General features: G+C 43.4%; 1 protein-coding gene across 2 annotated transcripts in view; it reads left to right on the top strand.

The window, feature by feature from the left end:
• PAPPA2 (pappalysin 2) overlaps positions 1-20,991 on the top strand; it is a 271,505-nt gene extending 250,514 nt beyond the window's left edge. For both annotated transcript variants that reach the window (XM_039219146.1, XM_039219147.1), the window contains 2 exons: positions 18,873-18,971; positions 20,355-20,991. In XM_039219146.1, the coding sequence (XP_039075077.1) occupies positions 18,873-18,971; positions 20,355-20,429 (174 nt within the window). In that variant the 3' untranslated portion in view covers positions 20,430-20,991. The remainder of the gene's footprint in view (positions 1-18,872; positions 18,972-20,354) is intronic.
• The last annotated feature ends 2,441 nt before the right edge of the window (positions 20,992-23,432 follow it).

Here is a 23,432-nt window from a genome sequence, read left to right on the forward strand (position 1 = left end):
ATGTAACGTAGCAGCAAAGAACTAACAAAGGAGAAACAGAGTCTCTGCTTCTCTCCTTTTGATTCAGTCTCATCCCTTTCAGGAATCAGGTCTACAGGTTTGAGCTAGATTATGTGTCTCTTTGGATCTACCTTTCCTAGTGTAGGCACCCAAAGTGGGCATCAGAACCTTGTGTAAGGGGCTAACAGCTGCCCCTATCGGAGGCTCACCAGCAATGCACCAGATCCAGCCCAGCATCTTAGAGACGCCACCCTCCCTGTCCCTGAAGGATGCAACACCTTCATCTTTTTCCTCTATTTCATTGAGCAGAGCAACAAGAATAAGGGAGAAAATGAGTCTTTGAATGCTTAACCAAACTAAAAAAAGGGGGTGTGTGTGCAAAAGAAAACCATATACCTACTTTGAAAACAGACTTACTACCTCTTTCTCATCTCAGCACCAATGATCAGCCCAGTGATCCCGAGTGAGCCCTTCTCCCCACCCCCCAGAGAGTCTCCATAGCCTCTTCAGCCTTATACATTGTTTTCCTTCCTATTTAAGATCAGTAATGAGAACTTGGCAGGAGAAAAATTCAAATGGGTCAGGAGGCCCTTGTGGCTTTTATTGGGTTTGTTTTCCGCAGCCCATTCTAGCCTGCAACATACTTCGCAAGAATGAGTTGGCTGCAGATCTGACCCACGGTAAGAGGCCACCACTGAGGGCAGCATTTCAGACTCAGTGAGACTGGAGCCACGAGCAGACTTCCTGAAGCACACAGCCTGGGTGTTTCCTTACACACGCACGTGCACACACACGTGCACACATAGCGGCACACACCGGGAACCCTCATCGAGAACAGATGTTCCTGCCGTCTGTGCCAGCCACGTGTCAGGCATGGCATTTTCTTCTGTGAAGCTCCTGGCGACTGTGTGCGTCCTTCCTTCTCCTCTCCCTCCACTTTCCACCTCCTTCTCCTTCCCCCTGCACCCACGGCATGTACAGATTCTCTCCTGATTCATACTGGGCCAACCTCATATTTTTGTTGTTGTTATTGTTATTCCAAACGTTAGATGCTTCCAAAGCTGGGGGGAGGGAGGGAAGGAAAAGAAAAGAAAAGAGAAAAAGAGAAAGAAACCACAGCAACCCCCAAAGAAAACATGTTCTAACCCAGGAATGTACAATACTTCATGCATGGGAAGCATCTTCCCACCTCTCCAAGCTTAGCTACAGAATCTAGGACTCCAAATTCCAACACATGAAAAAACAAACCCATCCAGCTTTCCTGTGTGATCCTCATGCCATTTCCCAATCTAAAAGCTTGCTGCTCCCCCCAATGGCTAGGATTTGCAGAAGAGTCATAGCCTCCTTTCCAGACTTAGACCCCGGGCACTAAACTAGGACCACTGCTTCATACCCATTTCTTCATTTCTTCTCTTAAAATAATATTTCTGAGTGCCCAGTATGTGCTGAGTTACAGAAGTGAATAAGTTAAGTTCATAACATAGTCTATGCTATAGACATGAAAAATCAAGTGCTATCCAATGAGTAATAACACAAAGTTATGAACAAAATCACACGGGGGACAGAGAACAAAGCAAATAGCTGTCCCAGTCACATGGAGATATTCTAGACGGGTAACTTTTAGAAGGATGAACAAAAACATGGAAAGGCAAAGATATGAAACGGAATGGTACAATGCAGTTATCAAAGTTGTCCTTAAGAATGCTGTATAACAAATAATCACCAAACATCAGTGTCTTTTAATAACAAAATTTATTTCTCACTCGTGTATCTGCAGGGTGACTGAAGTGGTTCTGCTTTAGGTTGTGTGTTGGGTCCAGATATACTCCATGTGTCTGTCCCTCGGGGACACAGTCTTCAAGGTTTCAAGATCAGCAGCTACTACACAGGCTCTGTTTGGCTCTTGGTGGGTAGCCTGGGCACAAGAGGACCAGCAGAGGCCAGCCAGCACATTCAAAACCTCTGGTAAACATAGCATGCATATTACACACACTCACATTCCATTGGTCAAGACAAGCCCCATGGCTAGGTCCAGAATTAGTGGGAAGGAGAATTATACTCTGTTGATAGTGAAGTCATGGCAAAGGAAGAGAGTGGAGGGAACAGTGGATGTATGATATCGTCTGCCAGTCCATCAAACATTTGTTATGTTCAAATTCATTCTACCTGATCCTAAGATGCTCCAAAAGTCTTCCCCTGTCACAGCATCAGGCTTGAAATCTAGAAGATTATGATTTACTAGCAGGTTACAATGTGCTTCTCTTAATCTAGAGCCCGGTATTCAAGTTCTCTGCCTTCCACACACCTGATGGACAAAGTGGGGCAGAGACAAGACACCTACACCTACGCAGTGAACATCCCCTTTCAGGGAGAATAATGAAAGGCACAATACAGTCACTGGCCCACAACAATTCTGAAATCCCTCTGAGAAAAGGTGTAAAAATCCCTTCTCTAAGAATAGGGAGTGTCCTATTCAGTAGCATTTGATTACTCCTTGGGTATAGCTCCCAGGGAGTTCTTCATGGCTCTTGGCTCTGCTGACTTGAGAGTCCTTCCTTTTCCATTATCCTCTTGGGCCACAAAAGGGAGCATTGAGGAGCATCCCTTGACTGGAAGCTTAAGTAGCTCTCTCTGCCTGCTTCATTGTAGTAGAATATGGGAGACCCAAAAATCTTTTTGTGTTCTCCAACTGTAAGTCTCTTTTAATCCAAGCCAATGGTACTTTTGGCAATTCAACTCACAGACTTTATTGTTTTTGTATACCTTTAATTTCAGTTAAATTCATATACCAACATCTACTTCCACAAGTCTTTTCCAGATGTACCTCTCTCTGTAGATTTAATTAAAGGTGTTCTAAGCTTCAGAGGCTTCTCTGGGACAAAGTCCTTAGTCTCTTTTCTATGAGGCATTTTTTTAAGATGTAAGGATCCGCTAGGTGGAATACTTTAGTTCAGTTAAAAGCCTTAACAAATGGTCTAAAGATCCACTCCTTGATTTGTTCTTTGTCCAAGATTAAGTCTTAAATCTCTAAAGGTGTAAATATTTAAAGCACCCACTCATCTCTTCTTATTCCTCTGTTCTCTCAAAATGTGGTCTCCACGGTTGCCTCCAAAGGGATGGAAAAGAAACAAAATGGGCCAGCAACTATTGAGCCCCTCGGCCCAGAAGTAATACATCATTTCTGCTTGCCTTTCCATGTCCCAGTACATGGTCATGTGGCCTCAAGCCCACCTCAGAGGGGTCAGGGAAACACAGGGGACTATACAGATATTAGGTGAACATGAAATCTCTCTGTTACAGAGAAAAGATGATAGGACATATACTTTAGGAAGAAAGTCATGATGGCAAAAACTTTTGGCCCTGGAAGTCAGAACCTTATCACCTCTAACCTGAGCTAATGTAATAGCCTCCTCGCTGAACTGAGAAAGTAGAAAGAAAAGAAAGAAAAGGGGCTGAATACAGAACTGTTTCTGCAGCAGAATGGCAAACATTTGGGTGTTGGATGTGAATACAAGAGAGGAGTTGAAGATGAACTTAATTTGGTTGGAAGAGGGGGTGCATGCTTATTTGTGGGCTCACCTCTCACACTGATATCTCGGTTTGCTCTGAGGAAAGCTCAACTAACAGTTTCCCAACATATAATGCTTGAATGTCTACCATGGTCCTTGCCTATGTGGTTGGAGGTGTGTGCTATTTGTGTTTTTGTTAGTGTACTTATTTTGAATATCCAGTTAAACCACATTTGGGAGGGCAAGGGGCACATTTAATTCCTTTTTGTTTATATCCACCCTTATCCCACCCCCCACACACTATAGTTTACCATTAAACATTCCATAAATAGTCAACAAATATTCACATGTGGTTAAGTAATGCTCATTTAATTATCTTCTTTGGCTGCTCCTGGATATATTATTTGGTAAATTCTCTATACATTTAATGTGGAATGGTGGGGTGCAGAACTGGAATTAGTATTTTATTTTTTAATTAGAGAAACCAAGTAGTAAGTTGAATATGCATTATCCAGATGTGAAAGATCCCAAACAAATGGAGATGAAAGCCATGTCCCCAATGTCCTCTCCCTTGTGTGCTGGTTTGAAAGTTTAAAATGCTTAAGTTTAATTTTCACCTCTATTGCTCATTCCCCAAGTGACCTTGGGGCATGGCCCTTTGTCTCATTTTCCCCATCAGTGGAATATGGATAATCATATTAATCTGTCTCACCAGGCGATGTGAGGACTAATTAAAAATGAGATTAGATTCAACTGAAGTCTTTCTAATGTGAGAAATATTAAACTTGGTGGTGCATGTCTGCTATGCTGTTAGGTTTCTGGGAACGGTCTCTGACCTTGGAACCACTTATGACCCCAGTGACACGGCAGCTGAGTCACAAGTACCTGGAGCCTGCCCAGTTTGTTGGCCATACTCACCTGTCCTGTGTCCATGCCCCGTGTGCCCAGCCCGTTGCCCAGACCCATCCAGGTTGCCTAGTAACTGAGTAGCAGAAGCCAGTGACCTTTTTACTTCTTTGGGCTCCCTCCAGAGAGCTGCTTCCTGCCTGTCCTCTCTTACCTTGTTTTTGTGCTCCCTTTTATCAGACAGGATCTCTGAAAATTCTTTGTGTTGATAGATCAGTAAAAATAGCAAAATTAATAAATTCACTAAGTAAAGCATGTTTCTGCTTGGGCTGCTGCAACCAAAGACCACAGGCTGGGGGACTTCAAAACCAGAAACTTATTTCCTACAGTTCTGGAGGGCTAGGAAGTCCCAGATCAAGGTGCTGGCTGATTCAAGGTGAGGGCTATCTTTCTGGTATGCCGATGGCTGCCTTCTTGTTACATCTTCACAAGGTAGAGAGAGAGAGGAAGCACTGGTATGTCTTCTTTAAGATCCCATCATGATATCATCTAAACCTAATGACCTGTTAGAGCCTCACCTCCAGATACCATCATGTTGAGAGTTGGAGCTTCACATACACATTTTGGAGGAATGCAGTTCAGCCCCTAACAGCATCACTCATGCTCCCTTCACCTAAGTAGAAGACATTCCGATACATAGAATGAAGTTTCCCAGTTTTCTTTAATAGGTGGCTACCTGCACTGTATAGTTTTAGGGATGCTGAACATGCTTCTATTTATCCCTCAAACATTGCTCTCCCACATATGACTCACAAAGTCTCAAATGTCCAAAATTAAAGTCATTTCTGCCTCAATAATTCTATTTTATCTGGTGGCAGATACATATTTATCATTGGCTCCTTAATATGTCAGCTGATTTCCAGAGAGGTAGAGGACCATGCAGACACTTTGGTAGGCATGGACACCTTGGGCAAGGGAGTTGTCAGAAAGAGCAGGGTCCAACATGGATGTGGGGATGATGGGGGAAAAAGAGACCAGGAACTAAAAACAGACTTTGACACATCATTGCTGCTGTACCTCAACTCTCTACAATAGAACATAAGAGAGAGGATTAGTATCAGATAACTTGGCTTCTGTATTTTTCTTCCTTATGGCCATATTGTTCATAGTTATCCTATTCCCATACTTGGGCAAAGTAAATGTAAGATCCCTGGGATTACAGGTCATAATTAAGAGAGAGGAGAATGACTAACCAGGTTTAGCCACCTTTAGGGGAGGGGCTACTGTCACAGACAGAAAACCGTCAATACCCCGAATATCCAGGCTCATTGCACTCAGGAAGCAAATAGACATGAAATAGCTCCTGGTTGCAATGATATATTTAATAACATTACTGAGTATTTATTACATGCCAGGTGCATACTAAGGAATTATTGTCCTTATTATTATTCCTATTTTACTGATGAAGGGGCTGAGAATTCAGTTACCTCTCCAAAGCTCCAAAGGTAGTAAATGTGGGATAAATACACCAACCCAGGCAGTGTGATTCCAGAGTCCCTGTTCTTAACTGGTAGGAAGACTGAAAACAAACAAACAACACATAAATTAGGGACACAAGGCTTGTAGAACACTCAACTGAGAGATGAACACAAGGTGCTGGCCACCTGTTGGGACACCTCCCCAGGCTTTGCAGGCTTTAAGCTAAAGAGGATGGGGTGGAGTGCCAGTGAACTCTGCTGAATGAGGATCAGACACCAGGGACATGCGAGTGGGGAACATGTTTGAGACAGATGCAGCCGATCAGTGAAAGAGTGAATAAGATACACAGACAAGTGTCCCCTAGATAAAGGTTTGTAAATAAGACACTTGTGCACAGAATAGGTTCCACATGGGTGAGAGGGAGACTGGGTGCATCCACCAATTAACAGAGAACAGAACAGTCAGATTGACGAGCTAGGATGGCGTGACAGGTTGAACTTGAGAACCACAATAACCAGCCACACAAACTGAGTTGTTTGTAGACACAGGAACTAAACATTAGACCAGGGCTAAAAGAAACAAGACTATTGGCAGGAAAATATTCTAGAATAAATATGACACCTCCCACCTGCTATTCCTCAACTCAGCTGGACCTCGGTTTTACAGAGGATGATAAAACAGTCCTGTCTAAGTTGTGGAGAAAGCCTGGCAGAACTCGGGCAGGAGAGAAAATGGGCTGAGACCCTCTAGGTCTGTGTTTATATGGAAAAAGAAGATGTGTAGACCTTCTCACTGTGAGCTAGGACAGGGTTTGCCGATTGCTTAGGCTCTATTTCTCAAGACTGAGTCCTTAGATTTAGTAAGGATTCTTTCTAGCTTTTTTTTAAATGAGCAAATTAAAAGAAAATCTTAATGTTTATTTATTTTTGAGAGACAGAGACAAAGCATGAGTGGGGCAGGAGCAGAGAGAGAAGGAGACACAGAATCCAAAGCAGGCTCCAGGCTCTGATCTGTCAGCACAGAGCCCAGTGTGGGGCTTGAACTCACAGCCTGCGAGATCCTGACCTGAGCCGAAGTCAGATGCTTAACTGACTAAGCCATCCAGGTGCTCACCCATAATGAGCAAATTTTTTGAGAAAAATTTAGCATAGTTTGAAAGTTAAAATATCACACACACACACAAAAAACCTTCATGTGCATTTGGTCTCCTACCCAAATATGGCATTTGCCAAACGCTGGCATTTTCCTTTGCTGTACCTTTCCTGTCTGGTTGTTGTGGTTGTTGTTGTTGTTCTGTTCCATGTTACAACCAGACAGTTCTGTTCTCTTCAGTTCATATCTGTTTGAGGTTAACTTCTACCTGCTCTGAATCCTGTAACTTCAGAATATTTCCCATACTGTCCCCAGATCCAATCTTTGAAACATAACTTTTATCGTGTTTTTCTGTTCAAAACAAAACACAAAGAAGACAAAACAAAGCAAAACTTCCAGTGCTCTCTATTGTCTTCAGGATAAGGAGCAGCTAGATTCCTCTGAGTGGAGATTTTGACCTAGCTTCTAATGTGGGCCATTAATACTTGAGGCAGAAAACCATAGATATACCATTTTCTTTTTAATCTGAAATCTTGGCTTATATTTGCCCTCCTGCTGTGATTTTTCTCCCAACTTCTCTGCCCAAATCCCATCCACACTCAAAGGCGAAATGTAATCCTATGTGCTCCATAAGGCCTTTCTGAAATGTTGCAGACCCTTTCCTATTCTGAACCTTATAGCTCTTATTGGTGCTCTTAATTGTGTGGGGAAGTAATCTTCCATTGGCCCATGATTTCTTTCCTATTTTCTCAGATTCTGTTCAGATTCTGCCTTATTCAGTGCTGATGATAGCAAAGCTTCTTTAATGCAGACTTTGTCATAAACAAAACATACTGTGTTCCTTATACCTAGAAGACACACATAATTATGTACTGATTCAATATACAAGGGTTCAGCCTCATGCCTGGCTCATAGTATATGTTTTGAACATAAATACCCTGCGTGATACATTTTTCATGGATTTCTATAGCACTGACTTTTCCTCAGAGAGTGGCTTTGCATGCTCATAGTTGTGGTGAGAGATTGGATTAAGTGCATTACTGAGAAGTGGAGTGTGGCGTATCATTATTATTTGATAACAGTACTGAAGGCAGCATGGATATGTCAGGCTGATTATAGCACGGGCCCTGGCATCAGACAGTGGCTGTGCCTCTTTTCTCCAGACAGGTTCCTTAATGGCTCTAATTCTTGGTGTTTTAATTGGTAAAATAGGCGTGATAATAACATGCCTACCTCACACAGCGATGGTGAGGGTTCAGTAAGGTCCTGCATACCATCTTTGTTGCACAGTGTCTTATCACAAAAAATTCCATATATAAGATAAAAATTGTATCTGGCTTCTATATGATGGCTTGTAGTTTGTAAAAATATTTTTGCTTTTAGGTACATTCCTAATGCCAGGAACTTTCAGAGAAATTATATATGTCTGTGTGTGTATGTGTGTGTGTGTGTGTGTGTGTACATATATTAATTACATATATAATAAAAAACGTATTTTAACATTATATATCAATAATATGCATGCTATATATTATTATGACACATATATCTTATATATGAATACTGTATATATCATACATACAATACTTATGTATATGTGTGTATGTATGTGTCTGTAATATATGTGTGTTTTCTGTCTATATGACATGTACACAATAATGTGTATATACACATATATGAAGGAAAGTGAGAATGAGAGAGAACAAGTACTGTGAGTTAGACCCCATGAGCACTTGTGAACGCTCAGAATAACGTAGCTTTAGATGTACTCCCAAGTGCACCATCTTTGTGAAGAGCTGGGCATGGTATCAGAATGGGCAAAAGGTTTTGTCAACTGCTTTGATTTCTTTAAACAGCTCTTTCCACCCCAGTAGTGTATGCTTTCTCCTCAAAATTTCTCCCAATGTGCTTGGTTACTGAGGAGAGAGTGAGAGAGAGAGAGAGAGAGAATAGGAGAGATGGAGGGAGGGAGGGTAGAGGGAAGGAATGAGAGAGAATGGGGGAAGAAAAAAAATAAGACGCTCAGCAAACAGCAGGAGGGCCAAGAAAAATATTTAATCCAAACAATGAATATTGTCATTTCCTCCCACAGTCTGCATTCCCAGTCATCTTGCACAGGCAGGGCCAGGGAGCCAAGAAATGCCAAGCTGCCTGGCATGGGCGTGCATGTGGCGGGGCGCCGCGGGGCGAGCACGCGTGGCGGGTCCATCGCCATTCCAGGCCGGCCTCAACCTCCCATGAACTGCAGGCTGGTCGAGGAATCAGAAGACAGGGACAGAGGGAAGTGGAGGCTCACAGTCAGAGCAGGACCCCGGCAATCTACCCCAGGGTGTTCCTCCAGGTGCCTTTCCAGCCCTTTCTGCGGGCTGCTGGCCAGTCACCTCTGTTCAACCCAGCCCATCTCCTCATGCTTCTGCCTCCTCTGCCTCCCAGAGCTATGTGAGCTCTTGAGCAGAGCACGTAGGGCTGGCGGTCCCCCTCATGAGGGGTGTGATCCCGGCACAACAGCTGGTGGGGAACCAAGAGAGGAGGGGCTGTGTGAGTGGCCACCAGCCATGGTGACGTGGGCTAGGCAGGTCCTTCCTGCTCAGTACAGTGGCTGCAGTGGCCTGAATTTCTGCTCCCAGTTTCATTCTTCTGAATCTTCAAATTTGGTTCTGTAAGGGTCTACTGTCAGTGAATCCTTACCTGGAAGGTCATGCTGAGCTATTTTCGGGTGATGTGTTAGAGAGCCTGATTGTGAGAACAGACACCTGGGGAGGCTAGGGAACGACATAGAGGAAAGGCACCTTATCTTGGAGGAAGGGCAGGAGGAGTGGAAAGCAGAAAAATATTCTGCCTTGTTAGTTTAGAAAGACTTTTCTGGAGGGGATCCGTGAGTCTCACATTAAGAATCCTGTGTGCTGTGTTGGCCATTGTGCTGCTGTGGGGGTCTACTGCTCATGGAAGGAAGCATGAATGGAAGTGTCCCTGCCCCCATGGCCTTACAGAGTCCAGACCTCTTGTGTTCAAAGTTTCTATCATTGACTTTGAAACACAGTAGGCTGGCTCCAATTAGCAGGACGAGAGGCAGGAAATTCCCCTGAACAAACAATTGCGGATCCATCCCTCTCTTGGAGAAGAAAGCCAAATTCCGTGCAGCGAGACCGTGTCAGGAGACCTTGCAGGCCACCTCTGCCGTCACCGCCTCTCCCAGCCGCCGTCCAAACAAGAAAACAAAATCACCACAGTCAGCGGGCTCACCAATCTGGCAGTGGAGAGGCGAATGAGGTCTGATGGTATGTCGTTACTGGTTCTTGCCGGGAGCCCAAGCACAGACTTTGCTCCGTCAGGACTCCGGGAGAACTGCCGCTGTCTGTCACCGGACAGCCTCTTAAGAAGCGTTGCGGTGTGGTTCGAGAAGCAGAGAGGGCGGCAGCATCGGATTGGGAGTCATTGGCATAAAATCTGGACCAGCTGACTGCTGGGCGACAGCTGCTCCACGGCCAAGGGCGAGCATGGAGGACGGGAGTCAGACTGTTGGAGGAGAAGAAAGGTTTGGGGGGTTCTTTGTTAAGGACATAGAGGCCAGCTGTGGCCCAGCAGTGACCTTGTGAGTGATTATGGAGACGTGAACAAGGAATAATAAGGATGGTGGCCTGGTCTCATGCAGTTTGGTAGAAGGTAGCTGGAGGTTAGGGCTGAAGGCATAGGGCTTCTTAGCCTGGGTGAGGCCTCCCAGGACATACATCCATCGGTAGCAGTGGCTCACTGCTGTGGCATTTCTCAACAGAGGGGCAGGCCACACACATCAGGAGGGCTGTATCATTTGGTTTTTGAGTCCCCACAACAGCATGATGAGGACCCAGGGAGGAATGTTCTCTTTGGTCTCTATCTCTTGGGAAATAGAGTTCTAATTTCGAGCCAACGTTTTTCTGGCACAGATACAGGCAGACTAGACCTGAGTGCCTCAGCTTCACCATCTGGGGCTCCTACCCTCACCCCTACTCCCACCTGGGGGTGACTGAGAAGCATCCGGCTCCATTGGGCCCAGAGGGAAGGCCAGCAGGGAAGCGGGCTGGCATATGTTTGTAAGTGAGGTCGAAGAGTCTGCACCACCAGGTCTTTATTTGCAGCGAAATGAAAGGGGCTGCTAGGAGGTTATTTTTGGCTGGAAAGTAAGTCACAGAGAGTCTTCTCACTTTCCTGTTTTCCTGTGGTGCACGTCAGGGAAGAGGTGTCTGTGATGGTTTGGGGTTTTTCAGAGGCTAAGATACTCAGGTCACCACTATGGTTTTGAGGAGAGCCTTACTTTCCAGAAGCCAGTCCTGCCTCTCCCACTCTGCTTTTACAATTTCCAGACCTATTTCCCTTGTCACCTGACTCCTTCATGACTCAAATGGTGCATTTGCGGTGAAAGTGAATGGGGCAGGAGGCACGAACATGAGAGCATCCATGGCTTTGACTCTAAAGAATTGCTGGTAGAATCTCGAAGATTTTCTGACCAGAGTCTCTGTGGAGGGAACCCAGACAGCAACCCACAGTGGTAGAAAGCAATGGTAGTGTTCCTGCCACCTTCATAAAACCAGGATTCCTTGAGTATTTACTGTGTACCGGGTACTGTGCTGAGTGTTCCACCTCCATTGGCTCATTTACTCCTTACAACAGTCTATGAGGGAGGTGTTATTCTCACTCACAAATGAGGACACTGCTGCTTAAAGAAGTCCAGGAATTTGCTCATATCTACAAGGTGGTAAGAAGCAGAGCTGGTATCTCGGCACAGGTTTATCTAACACCATATTCCACCCTCTATTCCACACTCTACAGCCTCATCATTTTCCAGAGCAGGAGGTATTAAGCTCCGTGTACCTTGAAGTAGATGAAAATCTTACAGGAAAAGGAAGTCATTTGACCTTATTTTTTTTGCTTTCCTTCTTTACATTTCAGCTCATCCCAACTATTTCTCTCGGAAGAATAGGGGTTCTGTACCGTTTGATTATTTCTATTCCGAGACCGTGCTTTGGTCGTGGTGTCAGACATAGATAAACTGATTGTAATTGGTATCTCTTTCGGACCCTATAAAGTGGTACATTTGTTTTTTCTTTTTTTTTTGAGAGTCTGGTGGATTGCACAGGCTGGGGTTTGAAGCCCAATGCAGAAGCCGTGTGAGCTTACCTTGACCTGTAAAGCACAGTAGACCATAGGGTTACACCCCAACTCCTGATCTCGCTCAGGGCCACCAAATGGGGTGCTTCCCTCTGCCCATCCAACAGATTGCATGTCTCCATTGCCTCTCTTTCAATTACATCTTGCTCATCTATTGTTTGTGGAGTAGACTCATGGCTTTCAAGGAAGTACCATTTGCAATTTCAACTGTTACCCTGTATCTCTGCAGGTCTTTAATATCTTGGTATTTGGTGGCTCTGCTGAGGCTTGGATTTGCATCCTCTGGTCTTCAGGGCTGGTAGACACAAACCAATCTCCCAGTTCCAAGTGAGCCAAGTTCCTTTATTTTTATTTATTTTTAAAAATTTTTTTTAATTTTTATTTATTTCTAGGAGAGAGAGAGAGACAGCGTGAGCAGGGGAGGGTCAGAGAGTGAGGGAGTCACAGACTCTGAAACAGGCTCTAGGCTCTGAGCTGGCAGTCAGCACAGAGCCCGACGCGGGGCTCGAACCCACGAACCGCGAGATCATGACCTAAGAGAAAGTCGGACGCTCAACCGACTAAGCCACCCAGGCGTCCCAGCCAAGTTCCTTTAGATGGCATTGCCATATGATTGTGTCATTCTATATCAGTCCTCACAAACACAGTCTTCTTATTAAAATATTGATAGTGTCACTTACGAGTTCGCCACCTTGCACAGGCCCAGGACTTGGGTCCCTACCCCCAGTCAGCTGTTAAAACATAACCACTTGATTACAGACATTTGCAAACATTCCTAAGACAGCCATGCTTTCACTACCATCTTACTGCTCTGGGTTTTCAGCTTCATTTTTGTTTTTGGCCCCTGGTAGTTTCTCTTCTTATTATCCCAGCTCTGGAATTGAGAGAATATTCTTAAATTGTATCCAACCTTTTTAGATAGTTTATAGAAGGAGAACTTTTAGATGTTATATTCCACTGTTTCTTTCCACTCTTAAATAAGTGTATACTAATGCTCTGTACCTAGTAGGAGAGGAAGAATGAAAAAGAGATATCTGGTCACAGAGTATGCTAAGGAAATAAAGTTAGCCACCCCCATATTTATTCATTAAAACATTTTTAATGTTTATTTTTTTGAGAGAGACAGAGAGCAAGCAGGGTAGGGGTAGAGAGAGAGAGGGAGACACAGCATCTGAAGCAGGGTCCAGGCTCTGAGTAGTCAGCACAGAGCCCAGTGCAAGGCTCAAACCCACAAACTTGAGATCATGACCTGAGGTGAAGTCAGATGCTTAACCAACTGAGCCACCCAGGTACCCCTTATTCATTCCTTGAGAGGCTACTGTGGCATTAGGCACTGAACTAGCTGCTGATACTCTGAAGATGGTTAGACTCTGAGTCCTCAATAGTCTATTCAGAGTGTGGAGTCTTATACAGTACATACATATATGGATAAAATATACCATAGTAATGCACAGGTAGGGAGAACTCTCTGGGTCCAGGAAGCCAGAGGAACTTTTCTAGAGGAGGTTATATGTAGGAAACTCTTCCTGCAGAATCAATCTCAGGGTATCTATTTTAATGTTACATTTTCCAAGAAGATTGTGGCAAACCCACAAATGTGAGATCATTGGCACCCTCCCACCCCAAGGGGTGAACACTGGAGGAGGGGAACAGCTCCATTTCCTCTTTCTGTCAGATGACTGCAACGAGCAGAAAAGTATCTGGCTTTAGCATTCTGCGACCCAGAAATAAATGTTTCTGGGTTGCAGGCATCTGCTGATGGGATGGAAACAGAGTTACTGCTTCCTCCTGGGGAATTCAGCCTCTAGGGAAATATGCACTGACCAAGCCCCACGGCCAGAAGGAATGATAGTGCCAGGTAGCTTATTTGGGATAAGCTATATATATATATCACACACACACAGCCCTTTTTTGTTTCTGTATTAGATTGCTGGGTTCACTTCATTGTTAATGCTGTACCTAAGCCTTAGCTTATAGAGGTACCAGAGGAATTAAATTACCTGGCATTCCCCATAAATTAAAAGATCAATGAAATCATCAGATAGAGGTAGCATGGTACAGCAGAAGGAATACCAGATCAAGAATCCAAAGAGTCCTCCTCATTCGCAGAATTACCACCCACTAGCCTGACAAACCAGACATTTCATCATTTGTAATATAAGAGTTTTGTACTAAATAGTCTTCAAGGCTCCATCCAACCTTAGAATTTCATGTTTCTGTGAGCCTTTAAAAGCGTAACAAAAAGCAAGTCATGTTCTGGTCACCAAGGTTCCTCCAGGGGCCTCAAAGGCCTCACAGGTTTTGCCTGTGAAATTCTTTTTTTTTTTTTTTTTTAATTTATTTCTAGGAGAGAGAGAGAGAGACAGTGTGAGCAGGGGAGGGTCAGAGAGAGAGGGAGACACAGACTCCGAAACATTTGCCTGTGAAATTCTAAAAGTGGCCTTGCAATGAAGCCCAGTCCATATGGATATAGCAGGCAGTTCTTTGGGATGAAAGAAGAATGAGAATCAGGTTGGAGAATCATTGGAAAGCCAGAGATAAAAGAGAAAGTTAGCACACATTCTTGTCCGTATTTACCAGAGCATACATCTACTGCAGGGACTCCATCCAGCATGGCATCATGGCCTCCCTGGAGAAGGGCTTCTTTGGGGCCTGAGGCAACCTCATCAATATGAAGAAACAGACATGGGTCTGATTTGTCCTTCACATTACTAAAGGGTTTGGGTGGGAAATGATGTGGGAGAAAGAAAATAGTGTTAGGCATTAGGCGTAAATGTGATTAGCATCTTCTCCTGGTCTGAAATACTCCTCAAGATGGTAAATCGAGGGGTACTTGGTTGGTGCAGTCAACTAGATATCCAACTCTTGGTTTCAGCTTGGGTCATGATCTCATGGTTCGTAAATTCGAGCTCCACATTGGGCTTTGCACTGACAACATGGAGCCAGCTTGTGATTCTCTCTCCCTCTCTTCCTCTCTGCCCATCCTTCTGTCCCCTGTTTATGCTCACTCTCTCTCTCTCAAAATAAATAAGTAAACATTAAAAAAAAAAAAAGACAACAAATCAGGATTCTTTCTCATGCCTTACCTATAGGGATATAGTCACTTTTGGCTGAGATCCCAGCCTGTAGATCAGCAGAGGAGAACATCTAAAGTTCAAAGCTAATCTTTCTAAAACATCACTGTGGCCATGCAGCAAGCTGTAGAAGAAAATGCTCTTAATGACATTCAAGTAATAGAGGTATTATCAGCCAACCAGTCAATGTTCATGGAACCTTTCCTGTACTGAGGGCCCGCCCTGTGAGAGGCTGTCTGAGATTGCCGGTCTCTCTATTTTCTCCTTCTTTTTTCCCTCCACAGTTTGCTTAGGCTTCCCCTCCGAATCATCCAGCCCTAACCTCTCCTCCACAGAGGCTAGATGTAGCAGAGCCAGCCCCTGAAAATTCTTATGGATCCCTACCACCCAAATCTGGATTAAGTACTTCCCTCCTGTCCACACCCCTGTGCTACACTCATCATCATAAGCTACAATTGTTTGCAGTGGGTTCTCTCAAGGGTCAAAACCATGTTTTATTTATCTTTGTATCCCCTTAACAATGCCTGGCACATAGAAGTATGGAGTAAAGGATGATGAATGAATAAATGAATGAATGAATGAATGACTACATCCATAGACAACAGATAGGGCCACCATGCCTAACTTTCCAGAACAACCTTAAACAGAAAATAATACAACATAAAGAATGTAGATGACATAATAGAAAGAATTATCTTTACTTTTGAGAAGTTTCCAAAGTTGTACAGTTACCATAGTCATAGAAACTGATAGCCCTTCCTCTTTATATTTCATCACTCACACACAGCCATTTATATGACCACCTCATCTGTCTGGAGCACAACTAGCTGACCATAGGTATCATCTAGCTCCTGGAGCATAAGAGCATTTCAACCTCTTTCTCAGATCTAGGTACTTACTTCAGGTATAATTCCAAGAACTCATGAAGTGTGTGTGTGTGTGTGTGTGTGTGTGTGTGTGTGTGTCTTCCTATAAATGAAAATGAAAAATGTTCATGTGGATGACTTTGTATTCTATTAAAGTTATTAAAAGGCATGATAAAAGGAATTTTATAACTTTTTTTTCTTTTGCTAAGATGGTTAAAATGAAAAAGTGTCTCCTGAAGAAATAGTCTTCAGGTATTTGAAAAATTCACATCATGTGAAGCATTTTTTTTTCTGATGTTACTGGAAAAATGAGGTGCATGTATGGGTAGTGACGATTCAACTATGCACACATTGTGCAGAGAAGCCAAGCCTTGTGTCCTTCCTTGGGGTAAGTTTCCTGCGACAAGTAGTGATGTCCCAAGCTTGACACCTTTCCATTATTGAGATTTTGATCTAATCTACATCCAGTCTTCAGATGCTTTAAAAACTTTGGATCGATTAGTCATTTTTCCCTTCCTATTTTTTCCATTGTAACGTTGGACTCAAGCCGTCAAGCTTCCCAAGCACATGTTGCTATAGGAGACTCTGTTTGTTTAGGGTGGAGTCGTTGTTTTTGGCAGGTTAAGGGAAGAACAATTAATTCTAATAGGTATATAGTAAATTAAATACTTGGGTCTTGCCAACATTTTCTATGATTTTCTGCTCCTTTTCATAAATTCATTTTTCTTCTCAGATGACCCCTTTAGAGCAGAAAAGAAGCAGTTTCTAGAAATCATGTTTGGGCGATAGCAATGAACATTCCATCAGCAGGTAGAGAAGGTCACCGAGACCTATTTCTGCTCTTTTCAACCTATCTTCCCTAGCGTTCCTAAGAAGAGAAGCCATCCTTGGGGAAGATTTTGGGAAGGAGGATCCCCCTGGATCCTTTATTAATTCATTCTAATGTTTAAGTTGTTCTTACAAAAAGAAAGATCTCCCTTTAATTCTCCATACTGAAGACTGTACTTTTATATGTAAAAAAAAAAAGTATTTTGGATGATCTTTGGATTTTTATAGACAATAACATGAAAAATAAAGAAGGAACAGATTACGTTTTGCCAATGAGTCAGTCATGGCTGGAGAAAAAGTAGCAGATGCAGTGTTAGATGAGGAAAATACACTCCAAACACTTGAAAAAGAAAAAGGAAACTCTGGGGGAATCTCAGTAGATATATCTTGTCCTCCTGGAAGGACCCAAGAGCATTTATAGGTGTTAAGGAGGCAGCTAGCTGTATTTTATAGGGCTGCAATTATAGACCCAAGTTCTGATTGTATAGTTATCCCAAGTTCTGCAGAGCCAGAGTAACTGGCTTCAGTGTTAAAGACAAATGCTCATCTCAAAATCTTTGAATTCTATCCCAGTGAGGCCCTTGTTGAAAACAGAATTCATTTTTACTTCCTGCTCTCAACTGACTTCGCTGTACAGCTGTGCAACAGCTGTTGAGTTCCACCCCACAAGTAGCAACTTTTCAGTGATTGGCAAACTGGTATACATCTGGAATGATGTTCAAATGACCTCAGGACCCCATAGAATAAATCAAAACATTGAAGTAATAATTTGGATGAGCTCGTTCTGATGTAATTCAATTGCTGAAAATTATTTAATGGCCTTTTTTTTTTTTTAGTTTTGTGATCTATCTCATCAAAGCACAGTGAAATAGGGAACAGTCCATTTCTATTTGATATTTAAGGAGGGTGGGGGAAGAGAAAGTGATTTAAACATGTAAACTGGAAGGCGACCTAAGAACTCAAAAGTCTACCGACTGTCTTGTGGTACAAAGAGTTTGACCACAAGATGTTTCCTGAGGCTTCGCAATTGGGCATCCACTCAGGATGGGAAGCAGCCAATGCGATTGAGTAGGTGGGTTGGCTGGTATGTCCTCCAGGATGCTGTGGGACACTGTTTTTCTCCAGGAGTGGTTCTAGGGAAACAATGCATTGGGCTTCAGAGCTTTTATTTTAACCGCTTGTTGCTGTTCTTATCGTACATTCCCTTTTGGGGAGAAACACTCCATTAACTCTGGTTTGGCCTGGTCCCCTTTCCCATTTTGGTTTCTGTTAACTTGCAGCAGTAACAGGAATGAATGGAAACACTTTTGCTTTCTCTGCTCTACCCCTATGTCTAGCTGCTGAGCTTTAGGTGGCTGTACATGTGAGACTATTTATGTTCTAGCACTGGGGTTCCAAGCCCTAGGACCCCTGCATTTTAGACAGACATCATTTGAGTCCTCACAGCACCTCAGGACCACCAAGGTCTCTAAACACAAGTGGCAGCAAAGGGGTGGTAGTTATGGTTCTTAAACTGGGAGAAGGAGCAGAAAGTCAAGACACATGACTTTAATCCCACACTCTGCTTGACCCTAGCTATGCAAAGCAGGGCAATTTTTGTCATCTCTATGCATCTCTCATTTCCTCACTGATCAAATGGGAACTGTAAAGTCAACCTTGCTGGCTCCACAGGCTTTTCATGATGATGAACAGGGTTTGAATGTGTGAGAATATTTTGTAATCTACATGACATAAAGACCTATTATTACAAGGTGAACAAATTGGCCAAGGAGTTTAAGTGAACCATTCCGGATCCTAGAGTTGGTCAGAAGCAGAGTTGTTGCAAGTGAAATTTGACAAATCCTTGGGTCTAATGGTCTCAAGACTTTTCAGCTTCTTGAGAATGTTAGGTCAGTTTGTATCCTGCCCCTCAGGTGCTCTCCCAGAATACCCCTGGAGTTCCATGGATTATGGTGGGGTGAGGATAGGTGGGAGAGTTGGGCAAAGCCCAGTAGAACTGTTCTTAGACACTGACGGTCTCATGCCTTCACCAGCCTTTCCAAGCAGATGGGTGGTGTGATACCATCAACAACCGGGCCTACTGCCACTATGATGGGGGGGACTGCTGCTCTTCCACTCTGTCCTCTAAGAAGGTAAGCAATCCTACCTGCAGGTGACAGGCAGGCAGGATCTCCAGAAGTACACACAGGGGCTTTGGGTTGATTCTCCTTCATAATTGGTGTTTATTCAACATTCAAGAAGGGAATTATAATGAACAAACGTTTAAACTTATATGGTGGCAGGATTAAAGGCAGTGATTTTAGGTGAGGTGGTTATAAAACGCTAGTTCTCTAAGGAACTCCTTCAGAAAAGCCATGGCTTTTGCTACTCAAAGACTCAACATCTGCTTATAATTGTCTAGGATATACCTCTGTTGGCGGGGAATTATGGCCTCTACCCCCGTTGGTAAGATTACCAATGAAGTGATATCCAATGATTAATCTTTGTAATTAAATTAATACTCCTATATAGTATAGTATAACCATATTTCTAGTATATGTTACATGGCCACCACAAGCTACTTGGAGAACTCCCTAGACCATATCCTGAGCAGTAATCTTTTTCTTAATTCCTTTTATCCCTATGTCTCTTCAGTGTACTTGGATTATTAAATGATATGCCCATCTATCTTTACATCACTTGATTGTCCATGCCCAAAGGTTAGAATTCTTGCCACTTTTTATATCATGTGTCCCAAGATGTCCAATTTTCTCTGAAGCTAACTGCATACACTCAGAAAGTATGTTGGCAGCAATGCAGGCAGGTAGAGAGCACCTTTTGCTGGATGATTTTGGCATGGAGTAGAGATAATTACATAGCAGGAAGGCAATCCAGACACAATGGGTAGAGAGATGCATTGTTTCACCAAGCCAGAGTATATCCTGGGTTCAAAGTGGCCAGAATCTCATGCTCATGAAGACAGCAAAGATGATCTTATGGCTCCAAGATTACTAAGAAGTAGAAGTCATAGAACTAGGGTGTACAGCCTTAGTTTTCTGGATGGTAGTGTCATGACATTGAGTTAAGTATCCAACCTCTCTTGGCCTTCCCTATAAAAAGAGAATGCTAACATTCATCTTGCTTAATTCACAGGGATTTTGTGAAGAGAGTAATAGCAACGAAAACATTATCAGAAGTTTTTGGCATTAGTTTTAATATTAGCAGCAGTAGTAACAGGTGTTAGGTGCCTGGCAATGTGTGTTTTGTATCCATCATTTTATTTAAATCACACTAACACCCCCTGGGGTGGTTACTGTTGTCCTTCGACACACATAAAAGTGAAGCAGGGAAGATTTACCTTGCCCAAAGAGATATGATGTGTAAGTGAAAGGACTAGAGTGTTAATTTCAGTTCTGTGATATTAACAGTAATCCCATACTTCCTCTGGGACCAAGTGAGAAAAGCAAAAGCCGATTGAAAAGTATGAAGCTTGGCACGAAAATGGGTTATTTCAACTTCTCTTTAATTTCCACTAGGTCATTCCATTTGCTGCTGACTGTGACCTGGATGAATGCACCTGCCGGGACCCCAAGGCTGAAGAAAATCAGTAACTATGGAACCAAGCCCCTCCTTCTACCGCCCTGGTGGCAGTAAGAAAGAGAGGCCTCCACAAAAGGACACAAAAGGTGAACCAAGAAGAAAGATCATGAGATAAAGGAAGAGCATGAGAATCTTGTAGAATGCAGGAGGGTATTTATAGGTACCAACTATTGCATCAAGTAGCCCAAGTAGGGGAGAGTCATAGGCAAAAGTTTCTTCAAAGGGACAGTTGACTAAAAGTGGAAGGAGAAATATGATAGATATACAAGGACCCTCCTCCCCCATTTATATTCTATTCAACCCCATCCTCACCTCCTGCCCTGCTCCCCACTCTGTACCCTGCCAACTATTCAACCCCACCCAGCTTGTCAACCAATACCAAAATACTAGAAGAGAAGTTGCCAGGGACACTCTGTTAACACCCATTGTGAATGGATTGCCATCTTTCAGGGCTCATCTGCTCTAAACTGGCTCCCTTCCTTTTGTGTAGTCTCCCTTAGTAATGACAAGGTTAGTTATTAATTCTTTGTAAGTATTTAAACATAATTATATAAATATATTATATATATTATATTTTTTGCTGTCTACTAAGCTAAAAATTATACATTGTTCCACACATGCTGCTGTGAAGTTCACATCCAAAATGAATACTGAGGATTTGAGGACAGAAAGACAAGTTCTTCTGCCATCTTTCTACTGATGAGGGTTGGCAGGTTGAAAGGGAAGTGGAGAAGGAGAGAGAGAGAGAGAGAGAGAGAGAGAGATTAGATGGAGTTCTTGATACTAACATGCCAGCTAATTATCTTTTCAGGAGCAGGAAGCTGGACCCAATTTGAGGAGATGGAGGGTTGGTATGGTAACATTAAGAGGCATGGCAGGTTAGGTTGGGAGTACCCATTGCTGCTAAGTCCAGGAGAACCAGACTCTAGTTCTTGTGTATCTATCCAAAAAGAATATATTCACTACTTTTCACTTCTTGGAACTCTTATTTGGAATTGATGAGACCCCAGATTCTCTACACTTTCAAGTGTGTCTCTTACTAGTTAGTCAATAAATTTATACTGGGGCTGGGATTGCCAGGATTACAGGAACTCACACATTCCTCCTGCTTGGCCTGTGGTCTCACTCCTTCTAAGTCCCCAAGCCTGGCCGTCATTAACAGACACATGGCCAATTGCTGATTTTCGGGGGTGGGGGGGAGAATGTCACAGACATGACCATCCCAAAAGTGGGAGATGATGGAAGAATAGGCAGAAATGAAGGAGCCCAGGGAGGCCATAGAGATGGGAGAGCCCATGGGTAAGTCACAACCTCACACAGGAGGATGAAATGAGTCAAAGAGATTCAGCCTTGTTCCAAGTCTCCAAAACAGATCGGAGGGGAATTAGTCCAGCGATGCAGAATCTGAGGTAAATTCTATTAGAGTGCAACATATCAGATCTGTGACCTAGAGATTTTGATTTGAGCAAGCTTTGGAAACACGTGGAGCAAGGGTGACACTCTGTGGGAAAAGAGAAGAATTTCAACTATTTAGGGTCCATTTCGTTGCCATTATCCTTTCTTGTTCAATAAATCAATGGTCTGTAGGTAAGATGATCACCATGTTAACCTGCCTCTATTTACCTTCCAGACTTACTCTTCTTGCACGTGGTCTATTGCAGTTGTTTTTGGTAACAATTTCTGGGTTAGGCCTTGGGGAAAGAGCATTAACCTCTTGCTCAACACGTCAGTTTGTCATCTCAAGAAGGGCTGGAGGCTTGCTTCCCTCAAAGCTTCTTCTCCAGTGGCAGCAAAGAACAGGACAAAATTAGAGTGCAACCTTGGTCTCTGAATCATCTGCTCTTTGGCTCTGACCACAAGCTCTCTACTCTTCCCACCAACACTGAAGCAATGGCTTTGCAAATAGGAAGAGGAATTACTACCTACCACTATCTTGAGGCAGATTTCACATGAGAAGGAAAATATTCTGGAATGGGAAAACAATTTGTCTCTAGGGATATAAAATGATGATGGCACTATCATTGGGAAAAGGAAAAAGCGGATTGCCCATCCGAAAAGTCCTTGTCCTCTATGTTTTTAGCCATAATGGAAACCTAGGTACCTACCATTCATTGGATTCATATTTAATACCCTAGGAAGAGACCAAATATTTCTGCGATTGTAGTAGGTTTTGATATGGAAAGGATAGTTAAAAAGTTTAGATCCTCCATTTTTCACAAAGTTGTAACATTGTTTTCTTGGGGAGAATATCCAAACTCTTGGAAATACATCGAGCTTTGTATCAGCGAATCCTGCTTTGTCTGAGATTGAGGCAACAGAACAGGCATGTTGGCTATGGCCCAGCTTAGGAAGGCTACAGCCCCCTACGAGCATGTGAGCCTGCCGTTCACGCTAGTGTGGGTCTGTACTCAGTCTCTCCATAGGGGGAAGAGTGAGAACACTTCTCTGTCGGATTTCATTTACAAACATTTTATTCTCCATTGGCGACATCTGCAGTGCACCACCACCCTGGGAAGATGAGAGGGCAGCTCCTGTGGTGTGTGGAAAGCCCTTCTAGCTGAAGGCTGCCTGGCCCTACTCCACCATGGCTATTCAGGGATGGCAGGCTCTCCCAGCCCTTGTCCCTGGAGCCTAGCATGTTGAGCTCTCATGTCACTAATAAGGTGGGAGGACTGAGCCACCATGGCCATAGCACCCCAAGAGATATCAACTCACACTCAGTCCATGTGGTGGTCTGCACTTGGGTGTCCTTACTCATCCACGGGGTAATGGAGGACCTGTCCCATAGGACCCTTCTTTGTTCCAAGAAAGAAGGGCCTATGCCCTTTTTTTTTTTTTTTTTGCTTCTCTTTTCTCTAATAACTAGGGGCTCTAGTGTCAAGGCTACCCAGGACTAAGCTGACTCTGGTGGTTTGTGTGACAGTCCCCAACCAGACAGATGAGAGGAGAGTGAGGACAGATGGGCAGCTGGCAAAACTGTACATGAAAGGGAAGAATTACTCTTGATTCTCTCC

The sequence above is a fragment of the Hyaena hyaena genome, unplaced genomic scaffold, assembly GCF_003009895.1.
Source record: "Hyaena hyaena isolate Hyena2069 unplaced genomic scaffold, ASM300989v1 scaffold_793, whole genome shotgun sequence".
Taxonomy (NCBI): Eukaryota; Metazoa; Chordata; class Mammalia; order Carnivora; family Hyaenidae; genus Hyaena; species Hyaena hyaena.